The following is a 19,037-nucleotide window of genomic DNA, read 5'->3' as shown; positions in this document are numbered from 1 at the left end:
AACTGTGATATTGTATATTAAATTGACTTAATAAAATATTTTTTTATAATATGAAATGAAAACGTCTGGTTTGTCTCTTGTATATTGGTGTCATGCAGCTTTGGAGATAAAATACACTATCGCCTATAATACCAGCCTTTGAAGTGCGCATATAGGCGTTTCCTAAATCCGTTATCCAATCAGCTTTTCGGCCGCTTGGGGGAAAAGGTACAAGGGCTCCGTTTGTTCCTCTAAATAAAAAGGCTTAAGTTGCAGAAGGTGGGCTCATATAAGTTTGCTAGTCGACAATCGGTCAAAATGGCATATTTGCTGTGGCTTCTTCTGTCTTTTCTATGCAAAATGAGTCCGGGACATGCGTGGTAAGTGAATCACAATTTATTTATATGTAATTTAAGAGCGGGACTATAATGATATTTTCTTCCCAGGATTGCTGGTAACTTTTTGATGACGGGATCCAAGGTAAACGACAACTGCAACGTGAACGTTGAGGAGACGAGGAGAGCAAAATTAATGAACAAAAGCTTTCGCCTCTCTTGCAGGCCTATCTTACCTACGCCAAAAGCGTGCAGGTTGGCACGCAGAGTGGCATCGAGGAGTGCAAACACCAGTTTACGTGGGACCGATGGAACTGTCCGGAAAGCGCTGTCCAGCTAAAGGGACTGAGACGTGGTAATTAATCTACTAAAATACGTGTGAATGTGTGATTGTAAAAAAAATAAAACTAAAAAAAAATAATAAGAGTCACGCATTTACAGGGAGCGTATTTGAGCGTTAAACTTATATATATATATACATAATATACATAATACTTTCTTGCAGTATTATGAGTGCAAGTTTTTCTAACGAAATGCTCATTTTGAAATATAAGGAAGGTATCTAAATAAAAGCATCTCTGGTCATTTGCAGCCACCAGGGAGACGTCTTTTGTCCATGCCATCAGTGCCGCAGGAGTCATGTATATTCTGACCAGGAACTGCAGTATGGGAGATCTTGACAACTGTGGCTGTGATGTCTCAAGGAATGGTAAAATAGGTAACACCTCATTCAAAAGTTATATTCAGCATTATGTTTTTGCTATGCAAGTTGTTATTATAACGCCGCTTGTTAGAAATAAATACACGGCAAGACTCGCATATGTACATTGTGGTTTGTGTGTACAGGTGGACAAGGCTGGCTTTGGGGTGGCTGCAGCGATAACGTGGATTTCGGGGAGAGGATTTCCAAACAGTATGTGGATGCACAGGAGACCGCTCAGGACTCAAGAGCGGCTGTCAACCTGCACAACAATGAAGCTGGACGTTTTGTAAGCATTCTTACACATGATGGATGGTTGGATGAAATTTATTAGATCTCCCTCCAAATAAAATTACGGATAAACTGCTTGAAATTTCTCTCCCATGTCTAACAGGACTATAGCTAGAGACATATACAAAGACCTGAGCGTAAAGCATAGTAAAGCAATCGTTCTGAGTGATTTAGTCAAATCAAAATATAGGAAAAAAGGCTTATTTTAAACATTTGGATAGAGACAGCATTGATTGTAGGTAAATGTGAACATGAACATGTGTATAAAGTTGATAGGTTGGTTGCTGGAATTGAAGAGGAGAATGGATGGTGGCATGGGGGAAATTCCATTCCAAATGTCAGCAAATAATCTTGTTTGTGCTCCAACAGGCAGTGAAGGCGACCATGAAACGCATCTGCAGATGTCACGGCATGTCTGAGAGCTGCAGCGTCCAAACGTGTTGGGCACAGTTGTCCGACTTCAGAGAAATTGGGGATTATTTAAAGGTCAAGCACAGTCAAGCCCAAAAGTTGGACATCGACAAAAAGCGCAAAAGGGCAGGCAACAGCGCAGAGAGCCGCGGAGCCATCGTAGACGCCTTTGGCAGTGTCCCGCAGACTGAACTCATCTACCTAGAAGATTCCCCAGATTACTGCAAGAGAAACATCACTCTAGGGCTGTACGGCACAGAGGGCCGGGAGTGCGTGCAGCACGGCGAGGGTCTGACACAGTGGGAGAGGAGAAGCTGCCGCAGGCTGTGCCATGAGTGCGGCCTGAGGGTGGAGGAGCGGCGTGCAGAGGTGGTGAGCAGTTGCAACTGTAAATTCCACTGGTGCTGCAAAGTGAACTGCGATGACTGCTCGCAAGTGGTGGTGAAGCACGTCTGCGCCAGGAGGGAAGCAACTGAACGTCACGCCCTCAGACGCAGACACCGTGGACCCAAATAAAACATGCTTGCCTGACAATCTTCTAAATGAGGGCCAATATCTGAATTGTCATCATGTTTGCACTTTTTTATATTAACTATTTATATTAACTTGTGTAATTAAAATATGTAACCCAGTCTCAGTCTTATAAATAAATTGTGAAACATATAAAGTATTGTGTTGTGGTTTATCCATGTTACGAAGAGGATTAGGTCCAGTGAAGAGAAAGAAAAAAGTTTGGCAGAATTCTCACTTTAACCTCAGAATTCTGACTTTAAACTCTGTTGAGAATAAAGTCAGAATCCTGCTAACCTTTTTTTCCCTCTTCACTGGCCCTAATCCTCTTCCGTACATGTCAAACTAATAAAGATTGCTGCACTTAATTTTATGATAAACCGCAAGGGTGTTTGTGGACATTAGAATGAGAATGGCATGAATACACTAAACAGGGGATTACAGGGATAACATGGTGCAGATGACGCCTCTATCAAGATGTTGATCCAGCAGTACTTTGAGGCCAACGTGTATTGAATTGATTCTCAGGCTTTGAAAGACAAATTAGTGAAGTATTTCCACCAGTAGAAGACAAGCGTTTGTCCTGATAATCTGGGAGGATGCCAAACTCAGTCTTCTTGTCACATTCCACATTCAAGAGTATGCTAATGAGAAACACAAAAGATCAAAGCTCAAAGAATGAGGGGGGGGGGCTTTTGACAGCCGCAGAACATTGTTTTCCGAGGAAGGTGGGTTAAACATAAGTAAAAACAGAATATGATGAAATGCAAATCATGTTCAACCTATATTTAATTGAATACACTACAAAAACAAGATACAGTGGTACCTCGGAGTTTAAACATAATTCGTTCCTGCGAAGTGTTCAAAGTCCGAATTGTTCAACCTCTGCGGTCATTGCGTGCGTTGTTTAACGTTAGGCACGTTGTTGAACAGCTAAGGGAGGGGGTCCTCGTGCCAGTATTTACAGAAGTAGTCACGGTAGTTACAACTGTGCGATAATCTCCTTCCTAATTCCACTGTGGTTCGTAGCACTGTATGTTTTTCTTTGCTGCCACTGGCACTGTTGTGTTTCTTTGGGTCCATGGCAAAGAAAATTGTCATGGAAAAATCAAAATGCACACTATTCACGATCTAACTGGAAATGAGCAGTCCATCGTCTCAACTACCGCAACATTCAACATTGCTCGGCTTCGCTCGGCTTCACTCAGCTACCCGTTTTCAAGGTATGTTCGGCTTGCTTTGCTTGGGTATTCAAACTCCGAAAATGAATTCTAACTCCGAGGCATTTTTTACTCAGCTTTTTTGGTTGAAGTCCGAATTGTTCGAGTTCCGAGATGTTCAAACTCTGAGGTTTCACTGTATTTAATGTTCAAACTGATCAAATTTATTGCTTTTAGCAAAAATTGACTTCGAATTTTATGGCTGCAACATGTTCCCCCAAAAACCTGAGACAGGTGCCCAAAAAGACTGAAAAAGTTGAGAAATGCTCATCAAACACCTGAGTGGAACTTCCTACAGGTGAACAGGCTAATTGGGAACAGGTTGGTGCAATGATTAGGTATAAAAAGGAGCTTCACTAAATTAATCACAAGCAAAGGTGGGACGAGGTTCAGTTGTTTGTGAACAAGTGCGTGAGAAAACAGTCAAACAGTTAAAGAACAATATTCATCAACGTACAACTGCAAGGAATTTATGGATTTCATCGTATAATATAATCAAAAGGTTCAGAGAATCTGGCAAAATCAACATTAAGTAAGACCTTCCATCCCTCAGGCAGCACTGCATCAAAAACCAACATCAGTGTGTAAAAGATATCAACATTTGGGCTCAGGAACAATGCAGAGAACGTCAGTCAATACAACTTGGTGCAACATCCGAAAGTGCAACTAAAAGGGATACTTGACTCATTGAGCCATTTTCAACAGTAAGAAAATTATATTTTGTCTACAGTTAGATTGAGAATTCCATTATTTTTCATGGGCAATTAATACCTTTAAAATTGATTTTTCCACTTGCTGTCGACAAAAGTGTGTAGTCTGTGCTGCGGTAACAGGTAAGACATGGCTCATGCTGAACAAACCCAGAATACAGGTGAGCCCGGATTTGTCGTTTTTCCTCAGCACAGGTGATGTAATTTTCAGTGGACAGCAAGTGGAAAATTTTGTTTTTAAAGGTTTTAATTGTACATGAAAAATAATGAAGTTATCACGTTAATTATAGACACAATATTATCTTTTTTTTACTGCTGAAAATGGCTCATTGAGTCAAGTATCCCTTTAAAACTCTCTTCAGCCATTTATCAACAACACAGAAACACCGCCGGTCAGCTGTTCTGGGCTCAAACTCATCTATGACACAATGACACGAAGCCTGGGATAAATACATGGATTGAGCACAGACTGAAGCACGTTTACGTCCGTCGATCGGGTTGAGTACATATGGTCCACTCCCACTCATTCCGTGTATTTTTGCGTGCCTTCGTATCATTAAGCATTAGCAGAATATGCGGAAGCACATGCTGAAAGGTGGACAGTGTCAGACGGGAATTGACGATTAACTGGAAGTGCCCAGCTCTGGAAAAGGTGACGTAACAAAGTGGTAAACATGACCCTGTCCTAGATTTTCTGGAACGTGTTGCAGTCATAAAATTCTAAGTTAATGATCATTTGCTAAAAAACTATCAAGTTGATCAGTTTGAACATTAAATATCTTGTCTTTGTAGTGTATTCAATTAATATAGGTGGAACATGATTTGCAAAGCATTGCATTCTGTTTTTATTTATGCTGAACACAATGTCCCAACTTCATTGGAATTGGGTTTGTAGGTTTTCCAAGTGATGTGTTCCCACTTGAAAACGTTTTCAATTATTTCACTCGCATGGAAGTTCTGTAAGACCTCCTTCCACAGTCAGTGACTAACCTCCTTCTTTCCTCTTCAACCCCTAGTATCGACCGGAAATCTTCCACTCAGCTGGACGTGTCATAAATCTGCCACTGTCTCAGTTAAATGAAAGATGGCACGGCTATTGCATTCATCAGCAGGGTCCATCCTTGGGGCAGAGGGGGTAGGAGTCTTTTTAACATTTTTGTCATAATCTTGTGCCAATAAAGGAGCAAGACTAACATCATACACAGCTTCACAATTAGTAAGACTGGAAAAGTGGTCTTTTGTTTCAGGCAATGGAGGGCATGAAAGACAAAAGTACAAAATATTGACTCTGAAAACAAGAAACTTTTTAGGCCCTAATCTTTCCCATTTGCCTGTTTGCTCCTAGGGATGTCCCGTATTTCCCATGCTGTCCTGCTGTGCACTAATGAAGGCTTTGCCCCACTGGAGGTCCTCCCCGATCCACCCCTTATCTTTTCTCTCCACTAGCTCAACATGATTACTTCCGTATTGACCCCAAAAGGGAAACTTCTGACCTGACGTCTGCTCCAAATGACCACATCTGCTCTCAACCATTTTACTTCAGTTAACATTTATCAAATCAAGGTCAGATTTAACACTCATTTCAATAGGGGAAGTCTGTGCCATTGTTTGAATGCACTTTTTCACAGGATAAAGCAACACTTGCTCTATTATCATACAGTGTTCCATGTTGAACCCACAGTAGCATGATCCTGCCCTTCACCAGGGGTATGTCTCAAAATTAGAACAGTAGAGAGGAGGGGACGGCCCTCACAAAGACCCCCCAGGAGGACTCATGTTTTCACTCAGACGGGCCTGAGGGTCTTGGGGGTGGATCACTCCGTGATTGATCATTCTCCCTCCTCCCCTATCACCTATGTGTGAGATACGAAGACGCAAGTCTCATTGTGCTGGGTTACACAATTGGATTTAGACAATGCTGTGATTTACAATAAAAAGATGCAGTTTCTATGACAACAACACTAACGGTTTGAGTTTGAGTTTAGTTTATTAAAAGGACAGTGTGCAGTAATATTAAGAAGATGGCTGCACCAGATTTAGCACAATGCTAGTTTCCATCTGTAGTCCCCATAAAATAAGATAACAGAGAAAGTTAAAATTACATACAAACAACATACAAAGTGCCAAATACATAGTGTTGTATCATCAAATTACAAGTCTTAAAAAGTGCGGAATGATAAGATACAACAATTTGGTGAAGAGTCGATCGATACACATCAACTTTTAATAGGTCAAAACCTCCAAACAAAAGGTCTGTGCTGAGGACATTAGGGATGAGGAATAAGCACAATTGTTATTTTAATAAAGAGATGTATGCATATGGACATGACTTGAATGAACATAAATGACTGAATGTGTCACTAGTACTGTAAATCAATAATGACAACCCAAAAAAAATCTAAAACGAACATTTTACAGGTCAGTAAAAGATTGACTTCATTAACTGAATTGTTCCACACACACCACATACAATATGCTCCACAAAACTTCACTAATTTGAACTGGATTGAAATGATCACACAGAGAAAAGCTACTGCAGATGACAAAGTGATTCAAGAGGCCATTACCAACTATGAACAAAATATGTCAGTGTTTACAAATGTTGCATTGCACTCTGTCTTTAAGAGACCAGTTCCAATTCTAAAGTAGGGTACACACTGCACTGTCATCATTATTACACATGCCATATACCACATCCCTAATTACTTGGGGAAAAAAACAACTTTGACATTACTAGGCTAATTTTAGAGTGGCGGAAGACCCGCTAAATTATTCTCACAGCCATCCCCTAAATAATTTGGTAGGGGCTTTATCCCATTATTTTTAAATCTTGTTGGTGTTGGGCCAAAACCTCATAAACCCCAATTTGGTAACTTTAAAAAAAATCTACACTTTCGGTCTGTACACACGTGTGGGTGTCATGTGTATGATGTGACCTATCTAAGGTCTTGGAAATAGTTTGCTCTACTTGATGATACAATGTTAATGGTTGAGCAAACATACCATTTTGGGGATTTCCTGAAACGTGGAGATTTGAGAGGGACAGGGTTTTGGCCCAACGCCAGTGTTATGCCTATTTTACCCCACAAAAAGTATTGAAAATGTTACATATATGGTGGCCAGTAATCTTTAAAAAAAAAAAAAGTTCTTATCTATCACTATTCACTTACTGTACATGTACAGTCGGTTTACATTCTCTTCATAGACTAGGTTGGAGAACTCTCATGTGTTGTTATCCCATCCAAACTATTCCACTTTTGTTACGTTCGTATAGAACACACTTGTGACGGAAAATGCTGTCCACCTTTTTGCCTGCAACCTCGCTTGTGCATGGTAAATGCAGTCACTGTTTATTATTAGCAACTCAATCATCTCACCATCAGTTACCACCAGAAAAACACACCTGATGATGGTATACTTTCCCAACCTTGTGTCATTTCCCCCCCATATAAATCTTATTTCCCACACAAAAAGAATTTATTATTTTTTATCAATTATTTCAGCATGACCACATTGTTCATTTGAGTGAAATCATACAAAAACCTATGGAATTTGACTGTTTTATTTTCATTTATATGCAGAATTTATTTTTTAAAGACGAAATACTCTATTCAAACTCAAAGTAAATACCAACACCCATAAATTGACATGGGGATCACCTTTATAACAAGTATATAAGAATTCTACTAACAAAGTGCAGTGATAAGTCACAAAGTTTACTGAAAAGCTAAACTAAAGGACTTTCACAAAATGAACAGCAGATGGTGGTGTTGTCAAAAGAACAGCACAACACAAGCCAGTCTTAAACCCGAGTACTATACCTGGCTTGCCATACTGTCAAGTTGAAGTAGTCCTTGCGGTGTCTTGGTTTTATACCAGCTTCAAGGTTGTTGGCCTCCCAGCTGGTATGAAGAAACAAACACATTCACATCATCCTTTGTCTCTAGCTGCATGAAAACAAAGACCCCAATTACAAAAAATATATATATACCTATGTAAGTAACACATATTTGAGTACAGATGTTTGTGCGCCACTGTGTGTGCACTAGCCATTCCCACACCATGATACTTCTCAATTTGGCTACTCTTACCACTGCTACAAACCTTGTTGGGTTTATAGCTTCAAGAGCAGTAACCAAGACAACTTAACTCCCTGCGCTCCTGCCTCAAAAACACTAAGCAAGAGAATAAAACATGAAGCCGTGATCTAGAGGAGAAAAACGTTGTGGCCGTTCACTCAATGCAAACTGAAGAATGTGCACGCCACAGGCAATGTTTGATGCTCATAGACAAGAGTAGCACTGCATCATTAGGTCCAAGTCAGCTTTTTATGAGCACTTTGGTGTTGTTAAGATTCCCCAGGGTAGAGGAGATGATTACACTTCACACACACTGAAACCACTAAGGTCTGCAGCTCCCTGCAGGATTGTGTCCTGCACCAGCGCTACAGTACGTGTGGTTCATATTCATTTGTGGGGGCTACCCCAGAGAACCTTAATAAATACATTTCCACAAAAGTCATTGCTATGCATGATTTTTTTATGGTAGAAAATAATATTTGCAAAACCAGTGTATCTACTTTTGCACTTATAATTGTCAGTTGACTTTATCGAGTTATTCAAAGATGACCTCTGCTCTCTTACATGGTTTCCAGGAGAAGCTTGCGGCGACTGCTGAGGCGCCTCCTGGATTTTCAGGTGTCCCAGCTTGTCAGGGTGGCCGACACAAACGATCAGATCACATTGCCTGAGTTGGGTTTGTACTGCAGGTGGGAGGTTGGGGATTAGAGAAAAAAACCTGTCTGAGTTTCTAAAAATAATCAATCTTAGCAGTAAACAACTTGAGTGTTGAATTGAAGATTAATGTAGACTTTGAAACGGAACGGATTCATTAATGGCATTTAATTCACTTACTAGCCTTATACGGTTAAAGTATCATTTATTGAGAGCATATACAAGAAAATTCTACCCAACATTGATCAATATCAATGGACACACATTGGTTTTCATTTGTCTTAATAAAACAGCTAAATAATGTGCCAGCATAAATCACTTGGTAAAGTTCAGCAAAAACTATAATGACAATAACAACCATACGCTCAGTGTCAATCAAATTCTTATCTTGGTAATGACTACATATTTGATACAGAGCTGATAAGGGATAGGAAGATCTAGTGCCAAAATTCAGCAGCAGGGAGCAGAGGATCCCTTAATTGAGGGTTTGTCTTACGTTTTTGTTTTTTTACTTCATCATGTCACAAGTTTATTGAAATGTTTTGAAAAAGAAACGTCTTGAATGAAAGACGTTATGAATTAAGCAAATCTTGTGGCTTCTTGGATTTGAGCTATTAAGGATAAAAGACATTTTTAATGAGGGCACACTTTATTTTTATTACTGCAACTGTCCCCCTCGGCAGAAAACAAGTCACAACATCCTGCTTGATGGATAAGCCATTTGAGTAAACCTTCAGTTACGTCTCTCTAACCCACCAGCGATCTGACAGCTGTCATGTATAACAACGCAACTCAGCGTTGCTGACACCTCCAAGCGCGGCTAACTTGCATAACAGTTTGACTCCTGTAATCCATATGTGGCTATCGCATTGCAGATCGAGGGCAAACTGTTACATTTTCTAATTTGCATGGTTGACAATCGATCTTCAATGTCGTACTCATCCTAATGTCATAATTGATGCTTAATGACCGAAAGAAAGACACATACGTGCCAGTTGATCCATGTAATTAGACAGCGATTCCAACCCTCTTAGGATATATTCCAGATCAATGCAGGTGGCTGATGAAGACTGTTCAGTGCTTTTCTCTGTGTTATTCATCTGGGGAGGAAAAAAAGAAAAAAAGACAAATGAGGGCATTGCTCAAAATGCTCACTTAATCAAACGTTGTATCATATACTACTATTATTAATGGTTGTAATAAATCAAAGGCAGAGCACATACTTAATATGAACATGTACTTTTATTGGAATTTTTGAGCTTATATAAATGACGGTGAAAAACGTATTACAACAAAATGCATGCATACTAATGAATAAGTGGGCAGATTAGGACTAAAATGTATCGATTTCTTGGAAAAATGAACAACAAAGAGCTGCTATTATGGATGGAAAATTTCACATCTGAGTGCGTGTCGCGTCCGTGGGAGCGGGTTCCAGAAGTGGGCCCCCTTCCGCAGCGTTTGAGCAATTGTGATGAGCCTCCCTGAGAAGCAGCATTGAACCCCACCGTTCGGGGTTGGTCCGCAGAGTCACCATGTCGTACGCCATCCACGTCAGCTGCACTACAGGTGGACATAACTGCAGTTCAGTTGCACTGACGGTGACGGATGGTGCGAGTACAACGTAACTCAATAAATTAAAGTCCAAACGTTTCGTACCAGATATGTTTTCCATGTCTTCTATCATTCTTTCCAAAAGTCTGTTGAGTTCCAACGAGTTTTCGGCGCCCGTTTGGTGCCCAGAAGGCAATGTTTTGTCGGCCATCTGCCGAACAAACCGGCATGTCCACAAGTTACACTTCTGACAGCTTCAACACCGTTTAGCCGTCATTAGCCAACATTAGCCTATGATGCTAGGTCATGTTAGCTTCACCGTTTTGACGAGTTGACCGTTTCTTACAAACAAAAAAACAAAACAAACGAACGACCTTCTAGATAACAAGCTCACAGTATATATATTGTATGTTGAAATAAAATGAAAATGTTTAATGACTTACTTTGGCAATCGAGGCTTTAAGGTCAGGCAGTCCAGTGAGTCCACTGTGTAGTGGACAGCTTGTGACTGACTATCGTGGTGGACAGACAGTGGACACACTGAACTTTCTTGAGCTATGTGTTAAAAGAATAAAATAATAATAATAATAATAATAATAATTTAAAACCAAAAAAGGACACCCAGTGCACACTGAGTTAAAATTCCATTAATTTGTTAAATCAAACTAATGGAACAAAATAGAACATTTTTAGGAAGGTTAGAATAACAATACTGTATTTGTTTCCTGTTAACATACAACAACCCATTTCTACAACCGAAATGCAGAGTAAAATATAATGGTAAAATATTTTAATTATGGAATTGAAAATATTTTTCAACCCTTTCTATTATGTACAGAAAATAGACTTTAAAACACAAGTTGTACTCATGATTTAAAAAAATGTTTACCTTATTTTAAGGTTATTTTTAATGTTCAATTGGAAACAGTTTCACATTAAAAAATTATAATAATAAATTACCCAGAAATATAGTAAGTAAAGATTGTATTACAAATGGCAATGCTTAATGTAATTCATTTTTCAAAACTTTTTTTTTAAAACTGTTGAAAAACTAGATACAGGGTTTGAAATTACAACATACTGTTATGGTAATTCATTAATATAGCGCTTTTCCAGCCCTCAAACAGCTTTATATTTTGACTACTCAAACTTCATTCACTTTCTGATGACGCAGCATCAGGAGCAATTGAGGGTTCAGTATATTGCTCAAGGATACTTCGACATGGTCACAAAGGGGATCAAACACACAACCTCAGGGATTCTAGACAACCGCTCTACCACTGAGCCACGCCACCAATGTTTTTAGACATTTTAGATCACATGAAATGTATACTTAGTTGGTAGTTAGTGCTGGCCCTATAAGCAGAGGCAACATCCATTAGTTCAAATCCAATTCCTTGGTTATTCATCCTCTCAAATGTTCTCCTTTCGCCGTCTCTTTAGATGTCCTTTCAAAATAAATGTTAATACAATGACAATGAATATTACTATAGCTAGAACATTGCAGTAATTGTAGATACTTTAAATAAAAACATTAGTCAATTAACAAATAATTAATCGTAAAATTACAAATGTTTACTATTAATTTCTCAGCAATTTTAAAAGATTTTTTTCCTTTAAAAAAAATAATTAAAAAAGTTGCATTTTACAGTTTATTCCCTGAAATAATAGACAAATATTTGTGAAATTAAGATTAATTTGTGAATGCATTTTAATAATAACTAAATGTATTTGTATTTTTTTTATTTGCAATGAACAGAAATATTGTGTTTTCACAGTTACAGTGATTTCATGTTATTTTGCATTTAATATGTAAAATCGCAGTATGTGCAAATTAAAACATATTTTAAAAATACAGAAAAACAAATCTGTAAATTTCATCCATCCATCATTCTATCAATTTTAGGCAGTAAAATGTTGTTATACTACAACTGTTTTTTGTTGTTGTTGTTTTTGCAGTGTAATAATGTACAAGTGCCTCTTCGCTGTTTGTAAGGACATTTATCTAACGTTATAATTATGTCCAATTTCTGTTCATATAGCACTTCTGTTGTCCAATGCTTTTCAAAGAGTGGAGAGCTCGTATTCACCGAGTAAGATCGCCATTTTGACTGATGTAATTGTGACGTAAGCTTGGAATTGTCCATAAATAATACCATATCAATGATGATAAACATAAATAATACATATTATGGAATGTTCCAGGACATTTTACTAATCTTTCTAAAAAGAAATGGTCATTTTAATTTTATTTGAATTTGCTCAACAAATTACAAATGACGGATAGTGCCACTGCCTAAGTTTGAAAAAAAAATAGACTTAAGCAAGGTTGAACACAATGCCTGGAGCAACTGTACAATTCCAAGGGGGGGAGGCTACTCAAGAAGGAACCAATCAAACGAGAGTGGGGGCGTTTCCAGGGAAACAGATATAGCAGGTATGACAGGTGACATTTGAACATAAAGCAAGGGCAAAGTTGACAAGCATAGAGGACAGACAGCACTGTTTGGATCTACTACCTTCAACAGCTTGAACAGAAAGAACTTGTAGAAAGATTTTGTCATAGAAATTAAGAAAACTGAAGGTTAACGAGGCTCTCCAAGGAAAGAAGAAATCCTGCTTCGACAATGTCAGCATTTGAGGCCCAGGAACAGTCTCCTCCACGTTGTGGTCCTCAGTTCCCGAGCCTCGGCCAGGAGCCCCCTGAACTCAGCTTGTACAGCGACTGTTACTACCCCCCGCCATCCCTGCCAAGTCCTCAGCGCACCACGCCGACTTCCTATGAGCTGGGTGACTTCAGCACCCCATCGCCAAATCCTTATCTTTGGTTCAACGGCTCTGGCCTCAACACACCATCATACCTGAGCACCAACGGTCCACCCGGGAACCCTGGGCCTCCCTTCGTCCCGCAGCACTATGGCATGCAGAGACCATACCTGGGCACGGCTGGACAAGGCGGCCCCGGAGGGGAGTTGAGCTGGTTCTCCCTACCCTCACAAGAAGACTTGATGAAACTCGTCAGACCACCTTATTCTTACTCGGCTCTCATCGCCATGGCTATCCATGGAGCACCCGACCGGCGGCTGACCCTGAGTCAGATATATCAGTATGTTGCAGACAACTTCCCTTTTTACAACAAGAGTAAAGCAGGATGGCAGAATTCCATCAGACACAACCTGTCACTAAACGACTGCTTCAAAAAAGTACCAAGAGATGAGGACGATCCAGGTAAGATTTTGAGATTTATGCTTTCATTCATTTCTCTCGCCATCAAATGTTTGTTTTTTTATTTACTGTATATCCTGTAGGCCTATCGTTTACATTTTTGCAAAATCTCCCTTAACAGGCAAGGGCAACTACTGGACACTAGATCCAAACTGTGAAAAGATGTTCGACAATGGAAACTTCCGCCGCAAAAGGAAGAGGAAGTCTGACTCCCTCTCTGGTGTTGATGGTACTTCAGCAGCCCCTGAGTCAGGTGAAAGTGAAAGGGGCAGCCCCAAACACTCTGCCAACTCTTCCCTAAATATCTCCCAGACACCGGACAGAATTCCCTCCCCATCATCTTCCAATGCTACACCTTGTCTGAGCAGCTTCCTGTCTGAGATGTCCGGAGTGTCCGGTGGATCAGCCAATGTGGGAGGCGATGTATTGAGCAGACCCCTGCCTATAGATGGGCCACACAGGCTTCCACAGGCTTCTAGTTTTAGTAACTACTCTCCAAACTCTGCTGGCCGAGAATGGCTTCCACAAGTGCAAGCTCCCCCTATGCTCCCCTCTTCACCCACTCACTCTTCATTGGGGTACACCAGCCCCATCCTCAGCCAGTACAGTGCGTCCAGTGGACACTTCTATCCCCCGCTGGGCTCAACAGGAATCATCTATCAACGCGAGGGCACTGAAGTTTAACTTGATGTTATAGGCAAGACTCTTCACTGAATTTAGTTTTCTTTTGAAGTTGAGACTAGTTGTCACTTTGAGATGTTAGCACACACACACATACACCCTAAACATGTTTGCACTGACAGAGACAGTTAAGGTCGCAAAAGCGTGTGACAAAATAATCCCCTTAGATTCCCACAGAAACATCTGAGTCAGCAGAAAAGAGCTGAAACTGTCTGAAACTACTAAATCCAGAGTCAGCTAATATCCCTACAAAGCTGGTCTCTATCAGAGCTGACTCATTCTTAACTGATCTGAGATCTGATCTGCTGACATCAGTCTGTTCCACACTAATGTCTGTGATTCCTTGATGGTATCACACAAACACAACGTCAATGCAGCAGTTTAGATGTGCGGTTAAATTACACCTTTGTCTACATATTATATTCATGTGAACCATTATTGTTTTGTTTTGTTGCCTCCTAAATCTGATCTGATGATCTTCCAGGTGTCTTGTGTTCTTTGTAAATATGTCAATGTGTCTTTTAATCTTAATCCTTCACATAATTTGGTTGTTATTACACCTGTTAATGTATTCTTTATGCTATATTGTCTTTTTGATATGAATAAAATACTTTTGACAGCTGCATTTATGACTTATTGAAATAAAATCAACAGTTTTTGCTTTAATGTTGAGAAATAAATACACAAATAAAAAGAATAAGAAGCAGAATAAGAATACAAGATTAAGCACGAAATGACAAAAAAGTTCCTGCTGGAAATTGATGACCAGCGGAGTAAAAGCAGCGAGTCGGTGAAACCTGAGCTTTGTGTGATAAATTGTTTAACAGATTCACTGAAATGATAAACAACCTCATTCCCATGCTGCCTTTCCTCACATGCCTAAACAACTTAAACAGTCGCACAGCCTCTGTAGCCTATATACTGCAGACCGGGTGTCGCTTGATCCAACTGGCACAAGATGCTGAACTAGGAACTAATTGCTAACTACCCAATTTGATTGATTGTCACCAATGTAGTATTTTTCTTCAACATTAAAAGTGCAAGAAATTGAAAAAAAAAACTGAGTCAGAAATGTTAATTGCTTTAGAGGTTTAAGGTTTATTTGTTAGATTTCATTGGTGCCATTCATAAACATTTAAAATCAACAAATGACATTGGTTCAAATTCATCAGGATTGTGATATGACAAACACAATTCATATGTAGTTAATTTACGATTTACTAATTTAGTGTGGTCAAATTGCATGCACGGGTACTATTGTATACCGTTTGTTTGGTAGTCCTGAAATATATATAAATAGGCCTATCCCGTAAACTACCCATTGATAAATTTTAGCCTAAAGCCTTTATTTGAGGCTTTTATTTACCCTGAAACACAGGCAGCATGACATCCATTTACACCAAACACAGAATGAAAAAAAAAACAATGAACAAAGACGGAAAGACTGAGAAAAAGGTCTGTATTACAGATTGTGTGTGAATGCAAGGTGAAGAGATCGGCATTATAAAATTTGCATTATGTGCTGATTTCAGAGCAAAATGTGAGGTGTCATTAAATCAAAAATATGAATTGAGTTTTAATCATGCAAAGTATCATGCCTCCCTCGCAGTCATACAGGGCTGAGGTGGGGGGGGGGGGGGGGGTTAGTTGCGACTGAGCCAAATTCATATGCAAATTGACCCTCTTCACCTGTAATCCACACAGTGGAGTCATGAAGCGAAGACACATTAACAGAAGTGTGGCAAATTTCAAAACTGCCCAAACATGTTGCTTTCTCATCCCAATAGTTGAATAATTTATCCAACTTGACTGTTTTAAAAAAAAATAATAATAACTTTTGTTATTTTGTGTGTGCTCTGCACTTTATTTATTTATTTTTTTAATTTTACCAGCACATCCTCAATCTCATTTGGTCCTTTAAATGTCATGATCAATGCAAAACTGTTAATCACACGGATATGGATGACGAGGTCAACTGAAGGCACTTTTCCGTTCAACAATGTCAAGTGAAACAATTTATTTTACACACCCTGAAAAATGTGGGGTCGTATTTGCATGCCTAGTGCAAGCCTAACACAAAGCAAGTCTAACTCCGGATTGGTGGAGTTTTCTTTATTTTAGTATTTCCTTGGATATGCGCTGTTAGAAATTGGTATTTGCGCCGTTGTGGGAGTGAACACAGCCAACTTGATTCCCAGACAGTCAAAGCGGGTTTCGGCATCCCGTTTAAAATTCAGTGAGAGGCGCACGGTCCACATAGTGGAAGCATAACAGACTTGCTGTAATCCGTCCAAGAGATGGTGCCTGCACGTTAATAAGGAAGACCTCCGATTGCGGATGATGTTAGCCATTGTTTAGTGGGCACTTGGAGACATATGTTTGTTTTATACAATGAGGTTTTCATTAACAGTGAATTCTCTAGAGTAAATCTGACTCAATTTAGAGTGGGACCAAGTAATATTAGAGTCATATTTACACTTGGAGGAGAGTAAAATAAAGAATTGGAAAAAATATATAGTCACTCAAGGGTTGAGGAACGAACTCACAATCTTCAGCTTGAGATACTGCCCAGAGCTATGCCCCTCCTAGTGTTTGCTCATATCCAAGAGGAGACCAAAAACATTTTTTTTAGTTTCTTGGAGTTGCGAAAATTCCATCTGACATGAGCAATATACAAAGACACAGGAGGAGCTGCATGGCTCAGAGAGTAGCTTGGTTGTCCCTCTTATTTTTTCTAATCTTTATTTTATTCTCTACGAAGTGTAAATGTTACTCTAAAACGGAGTCTATTTGGTCCCACTCTAAACAGAGTCAGTTTTACTCTACAGAATGTATTGTGTACACGTTATATTTATGAATGAAATACGATGACATCCACCGCACATCAGTGGAGCCCAGAATCTGTCTGTCTGCGCCTGGATTAAATCCATCTGAGCCACAATTTAGACCTGTTGTCACCTGGTTTAAAGTCTAGTCTACTTTCTGTCACCAAATTGCCAGATGTGCCAGGCCAAGTAATAGAAAATGCCCTCAGCCCATTGAGTGGGGTGCTGCATGGTGTGCCAAATTCCCAAACACTCTAAATTAGACTTGCTCCAGCATGAAAATTCAGATGTGCCAGTTTTGACGCAGAGTACACATGTGCCTGTCTATGAAAATACAGCCCTTAAGTTGACTCTATATAAAGTATTTTTTAACTGAGGATAGTCACTTTACTAAATCATATTTGTATTGCCCCAAAACGTTTGAAACATAACATTGAAATTACTATAAATATGCATTTCAAAATGATTCTTTGACAGATTTGTCGGGGCCAATGTCACTGAGGGGTATCCATCACACGCACCTTCCTTGCCTTAGGGAGTGGAATTATTGCTCAATACAGTAATGTGATTAAAATCTAATAAATCCTCGCCCCCACCTGCTGCCTGGCTCGTGGCAGTATCACACACACCTGCCGAACTAACGGAATTCAGCCTCCCACACACACGCTTTGTGTGTGTTTGAGTAGTGCAAGATGTTTATATCATAAACTAAGAGAAGAGCGATTATCTCAGAGCTGCAGAAGAAAGCATTTGAAGGACATGCTGCTAGAATGTAATAGCATTAAAATTTTATTTTTGGTGGAGATTCTGAGCCCAGGTCGTGAGTCTGTTGAAATTACTGTCAGTGGAAGTTATTTCTTCACTTCAATACTATCTGAATTAAAATGATAAATGTCCTGTTACCAAATTAACCCAAAACACAAATACACGCACCTTCTGTTTTTACTAAAACAGCCGTGCCCTATCAAGGCTGTTTAGTAAACGGCAGGGCAGAACGTCAAGCCTGGAGATATGCGGTCATGCTCAGTGCTCTAGGAGTGGGCCCAGGATTTACCAGCCTACTGTTATGTGTAAACACCCAAACACACTCCAGACACACGTACGCAGGTGATGAAAGCACCAAATACCTTGCCCTTAGTCCACAAACTTTGTGTCTTTTAAAGGTCAACGGAAAATGTGAATGTCCTCAACCACAGCTTGGATTGGAATACATAAATTTGATGCAAACCATAATTGTTTAGTTAAAAAAACAAAAACATCCAAGAAACTGTTCCCTGCTGTAGCATTCAGGAAAAGGTGTATTAAAGATACAAATTCCATAAAACATGCTCAATCATCTTTCAGTCCCCAAATATATTCCAGTTGAGCCAACTTTGCCAGACAGCTATACGAATGCAGCATCGTCTTTGTAACATCCATCCCCGTCAGATCTTGTAGAGTAAGGTTCGCCCCTTCCTAAACATGGCTTATATACACGATTTGTGGGAAAGTTAAGTTTAAAGACAAACAGGAGCACAGAGAGAAGCTGTGTATATATGAATCATTGCTATTTCACCCTAAAATATTTTCCATGTCAACAGCCAGTAAACATGGTGATATGAAGAGGGCTTTGCAGAGAGGGAGGGAGAGGGAACAACACCCGAAGTGGGAATCTCTCTGAGTTGAAGATTGCAGCTTAAGTAATGTTTTTAACTTTCATTTGCAGTTTAAGTACAGTATATTTCTTGGTGCATGTCCATCACAACTTTACAGGGACCATGAATTTCAACATAATCACATCCTCACACGATTTATTTTCTCTATTTACTTTTTGGAAGCTTGTGGGATGGACCACAGTATAAAGAGAACACATGGAGGCACAGA

At 39.6% G+C, this 19,037-nt stretch overlaps 2 protein-coding genes and 1 long non-coding RNA gene across 3 annotated transcripts; 2 read left to right on the top strand and 1 right to left on the bottom strand.

Moving 5' to 3' along the window:
- Window positions 1–247: 247 nt before the first annotated feature.
- Window positions 248–2,289, top strand: LOC144059192 (protein Wnt-8a-like). Its single transcript, XM_077578129.1, has 6 exons — window positions 248–359; window positions 426–459; window positions 540–669; window positions 907–1,032; window positions 1,161–1,303; window positions 1,675–2,289. The coding sequence occupies exons 1-6, from the start codon at window positions 298–300 to the stop codon at window positions 2,230–2,232; spliced, it is 1,053 nt and encodes a 350-aa protein (XP_077434255.1). The 5' UTR covers window positions 248–297; the 3' UTR covers window positions 2,233–2,289.
- Window positions 2,290–7,702: 5,413 nt separating this feature from the next.
- On the bottom strand, window positions 7,703–10,950 carry LOC144059193 (uncharacterized). Its single transcript, XR_013295595.1, has 4 exons — window positions 10,887–10,950; window positions 9,878–9,989; window positions 8,800–8,918; window positions 7,703–8,058 (listed from the first exon to the last, which is right to left on the bottom strand). It is a non-coding gene; the product is annotated as an uncharacterized LOC144059193 (long non-coding RNA).
- A 1,969-nt stretch (window positions 10,951–12,919) lies between these two features.
- Window positions 12,920–14,974, top strand: foxi3b (forkhead box I3b). The gene is made up of 2 exons (XM_077578048.1): window positions 12,920–13,671; window positions 13,790–14,974. The coding sequence occupies exons 1-2, from the start codon at window positions 13,071–13,073 to the stop codon at window positions 14,350–14,352; spliced, it is 1,164 nt and encodes a 387-aa protein (XP_077434174.1). The 5' UTR covers window positions 12,920–13,070; the 3' UTR covers window positions 14,353–14,974.
- Window positions 14,975–19,037: the final 4,063 nt, after the last annotated feature.

The sequence above is a fragment of the Vanacampus margaritifer genome, chromosome 10 (genome assembly GCF_051991255.1).
Source record: "Vanacampus margaritifer isolate UIUO_Vmar chromosome 10, RoL_Vmar_1.0, whole genome shotgun sequence".
Taxonomy (NCBI): Eukaryota; Metazoa; Chordata; class Actinopteri; order Syngnathiformes; family Syngnathidae; genus Vanacampus; species Vanacampus margaritifer.
The sequence above is the reverse complement of the archived record's forward strand: the minus strand, read 5'-3'. Positions and strand labels throughout refer to the sequence as shown.

Coding starts and splice junctions, on each gene's coding strand:
- foxi3b (XM_077578048.1), top strand. CDS start 13,071: ATGTCAGCATTTGAGGCCCAGGAACAGTCTCCTCCACGTTGTGGTCCT. Junction 13,672..13,789: donor AAGAGATGAGGACGATCCAG/GTAAGATTTTGA, acceptor CTCCCTTAACAG/GCAAGGGCAACTACTGGACA.
- LOC144059192 (XM_077578129.1), top strand. CDS start 298: ATGGCATATTTGCTGTGGCTTCTTCTGTCTTTTCTATGCAAAATGAGT. Junction 360..425: donor ATGAGTCCGGGACATGCGTG/GTAAGTGAATCA, acceptor TTTTCTTCCCAG/GATTGCTGGTAACTTTTTGA. Junction 670..906: donor GCTAAAGGGACTGAGACGTG/GTAATTAATCTA, acceptor GGTCATTTGCAG/CCACCAGGGAGACGTCTTTT.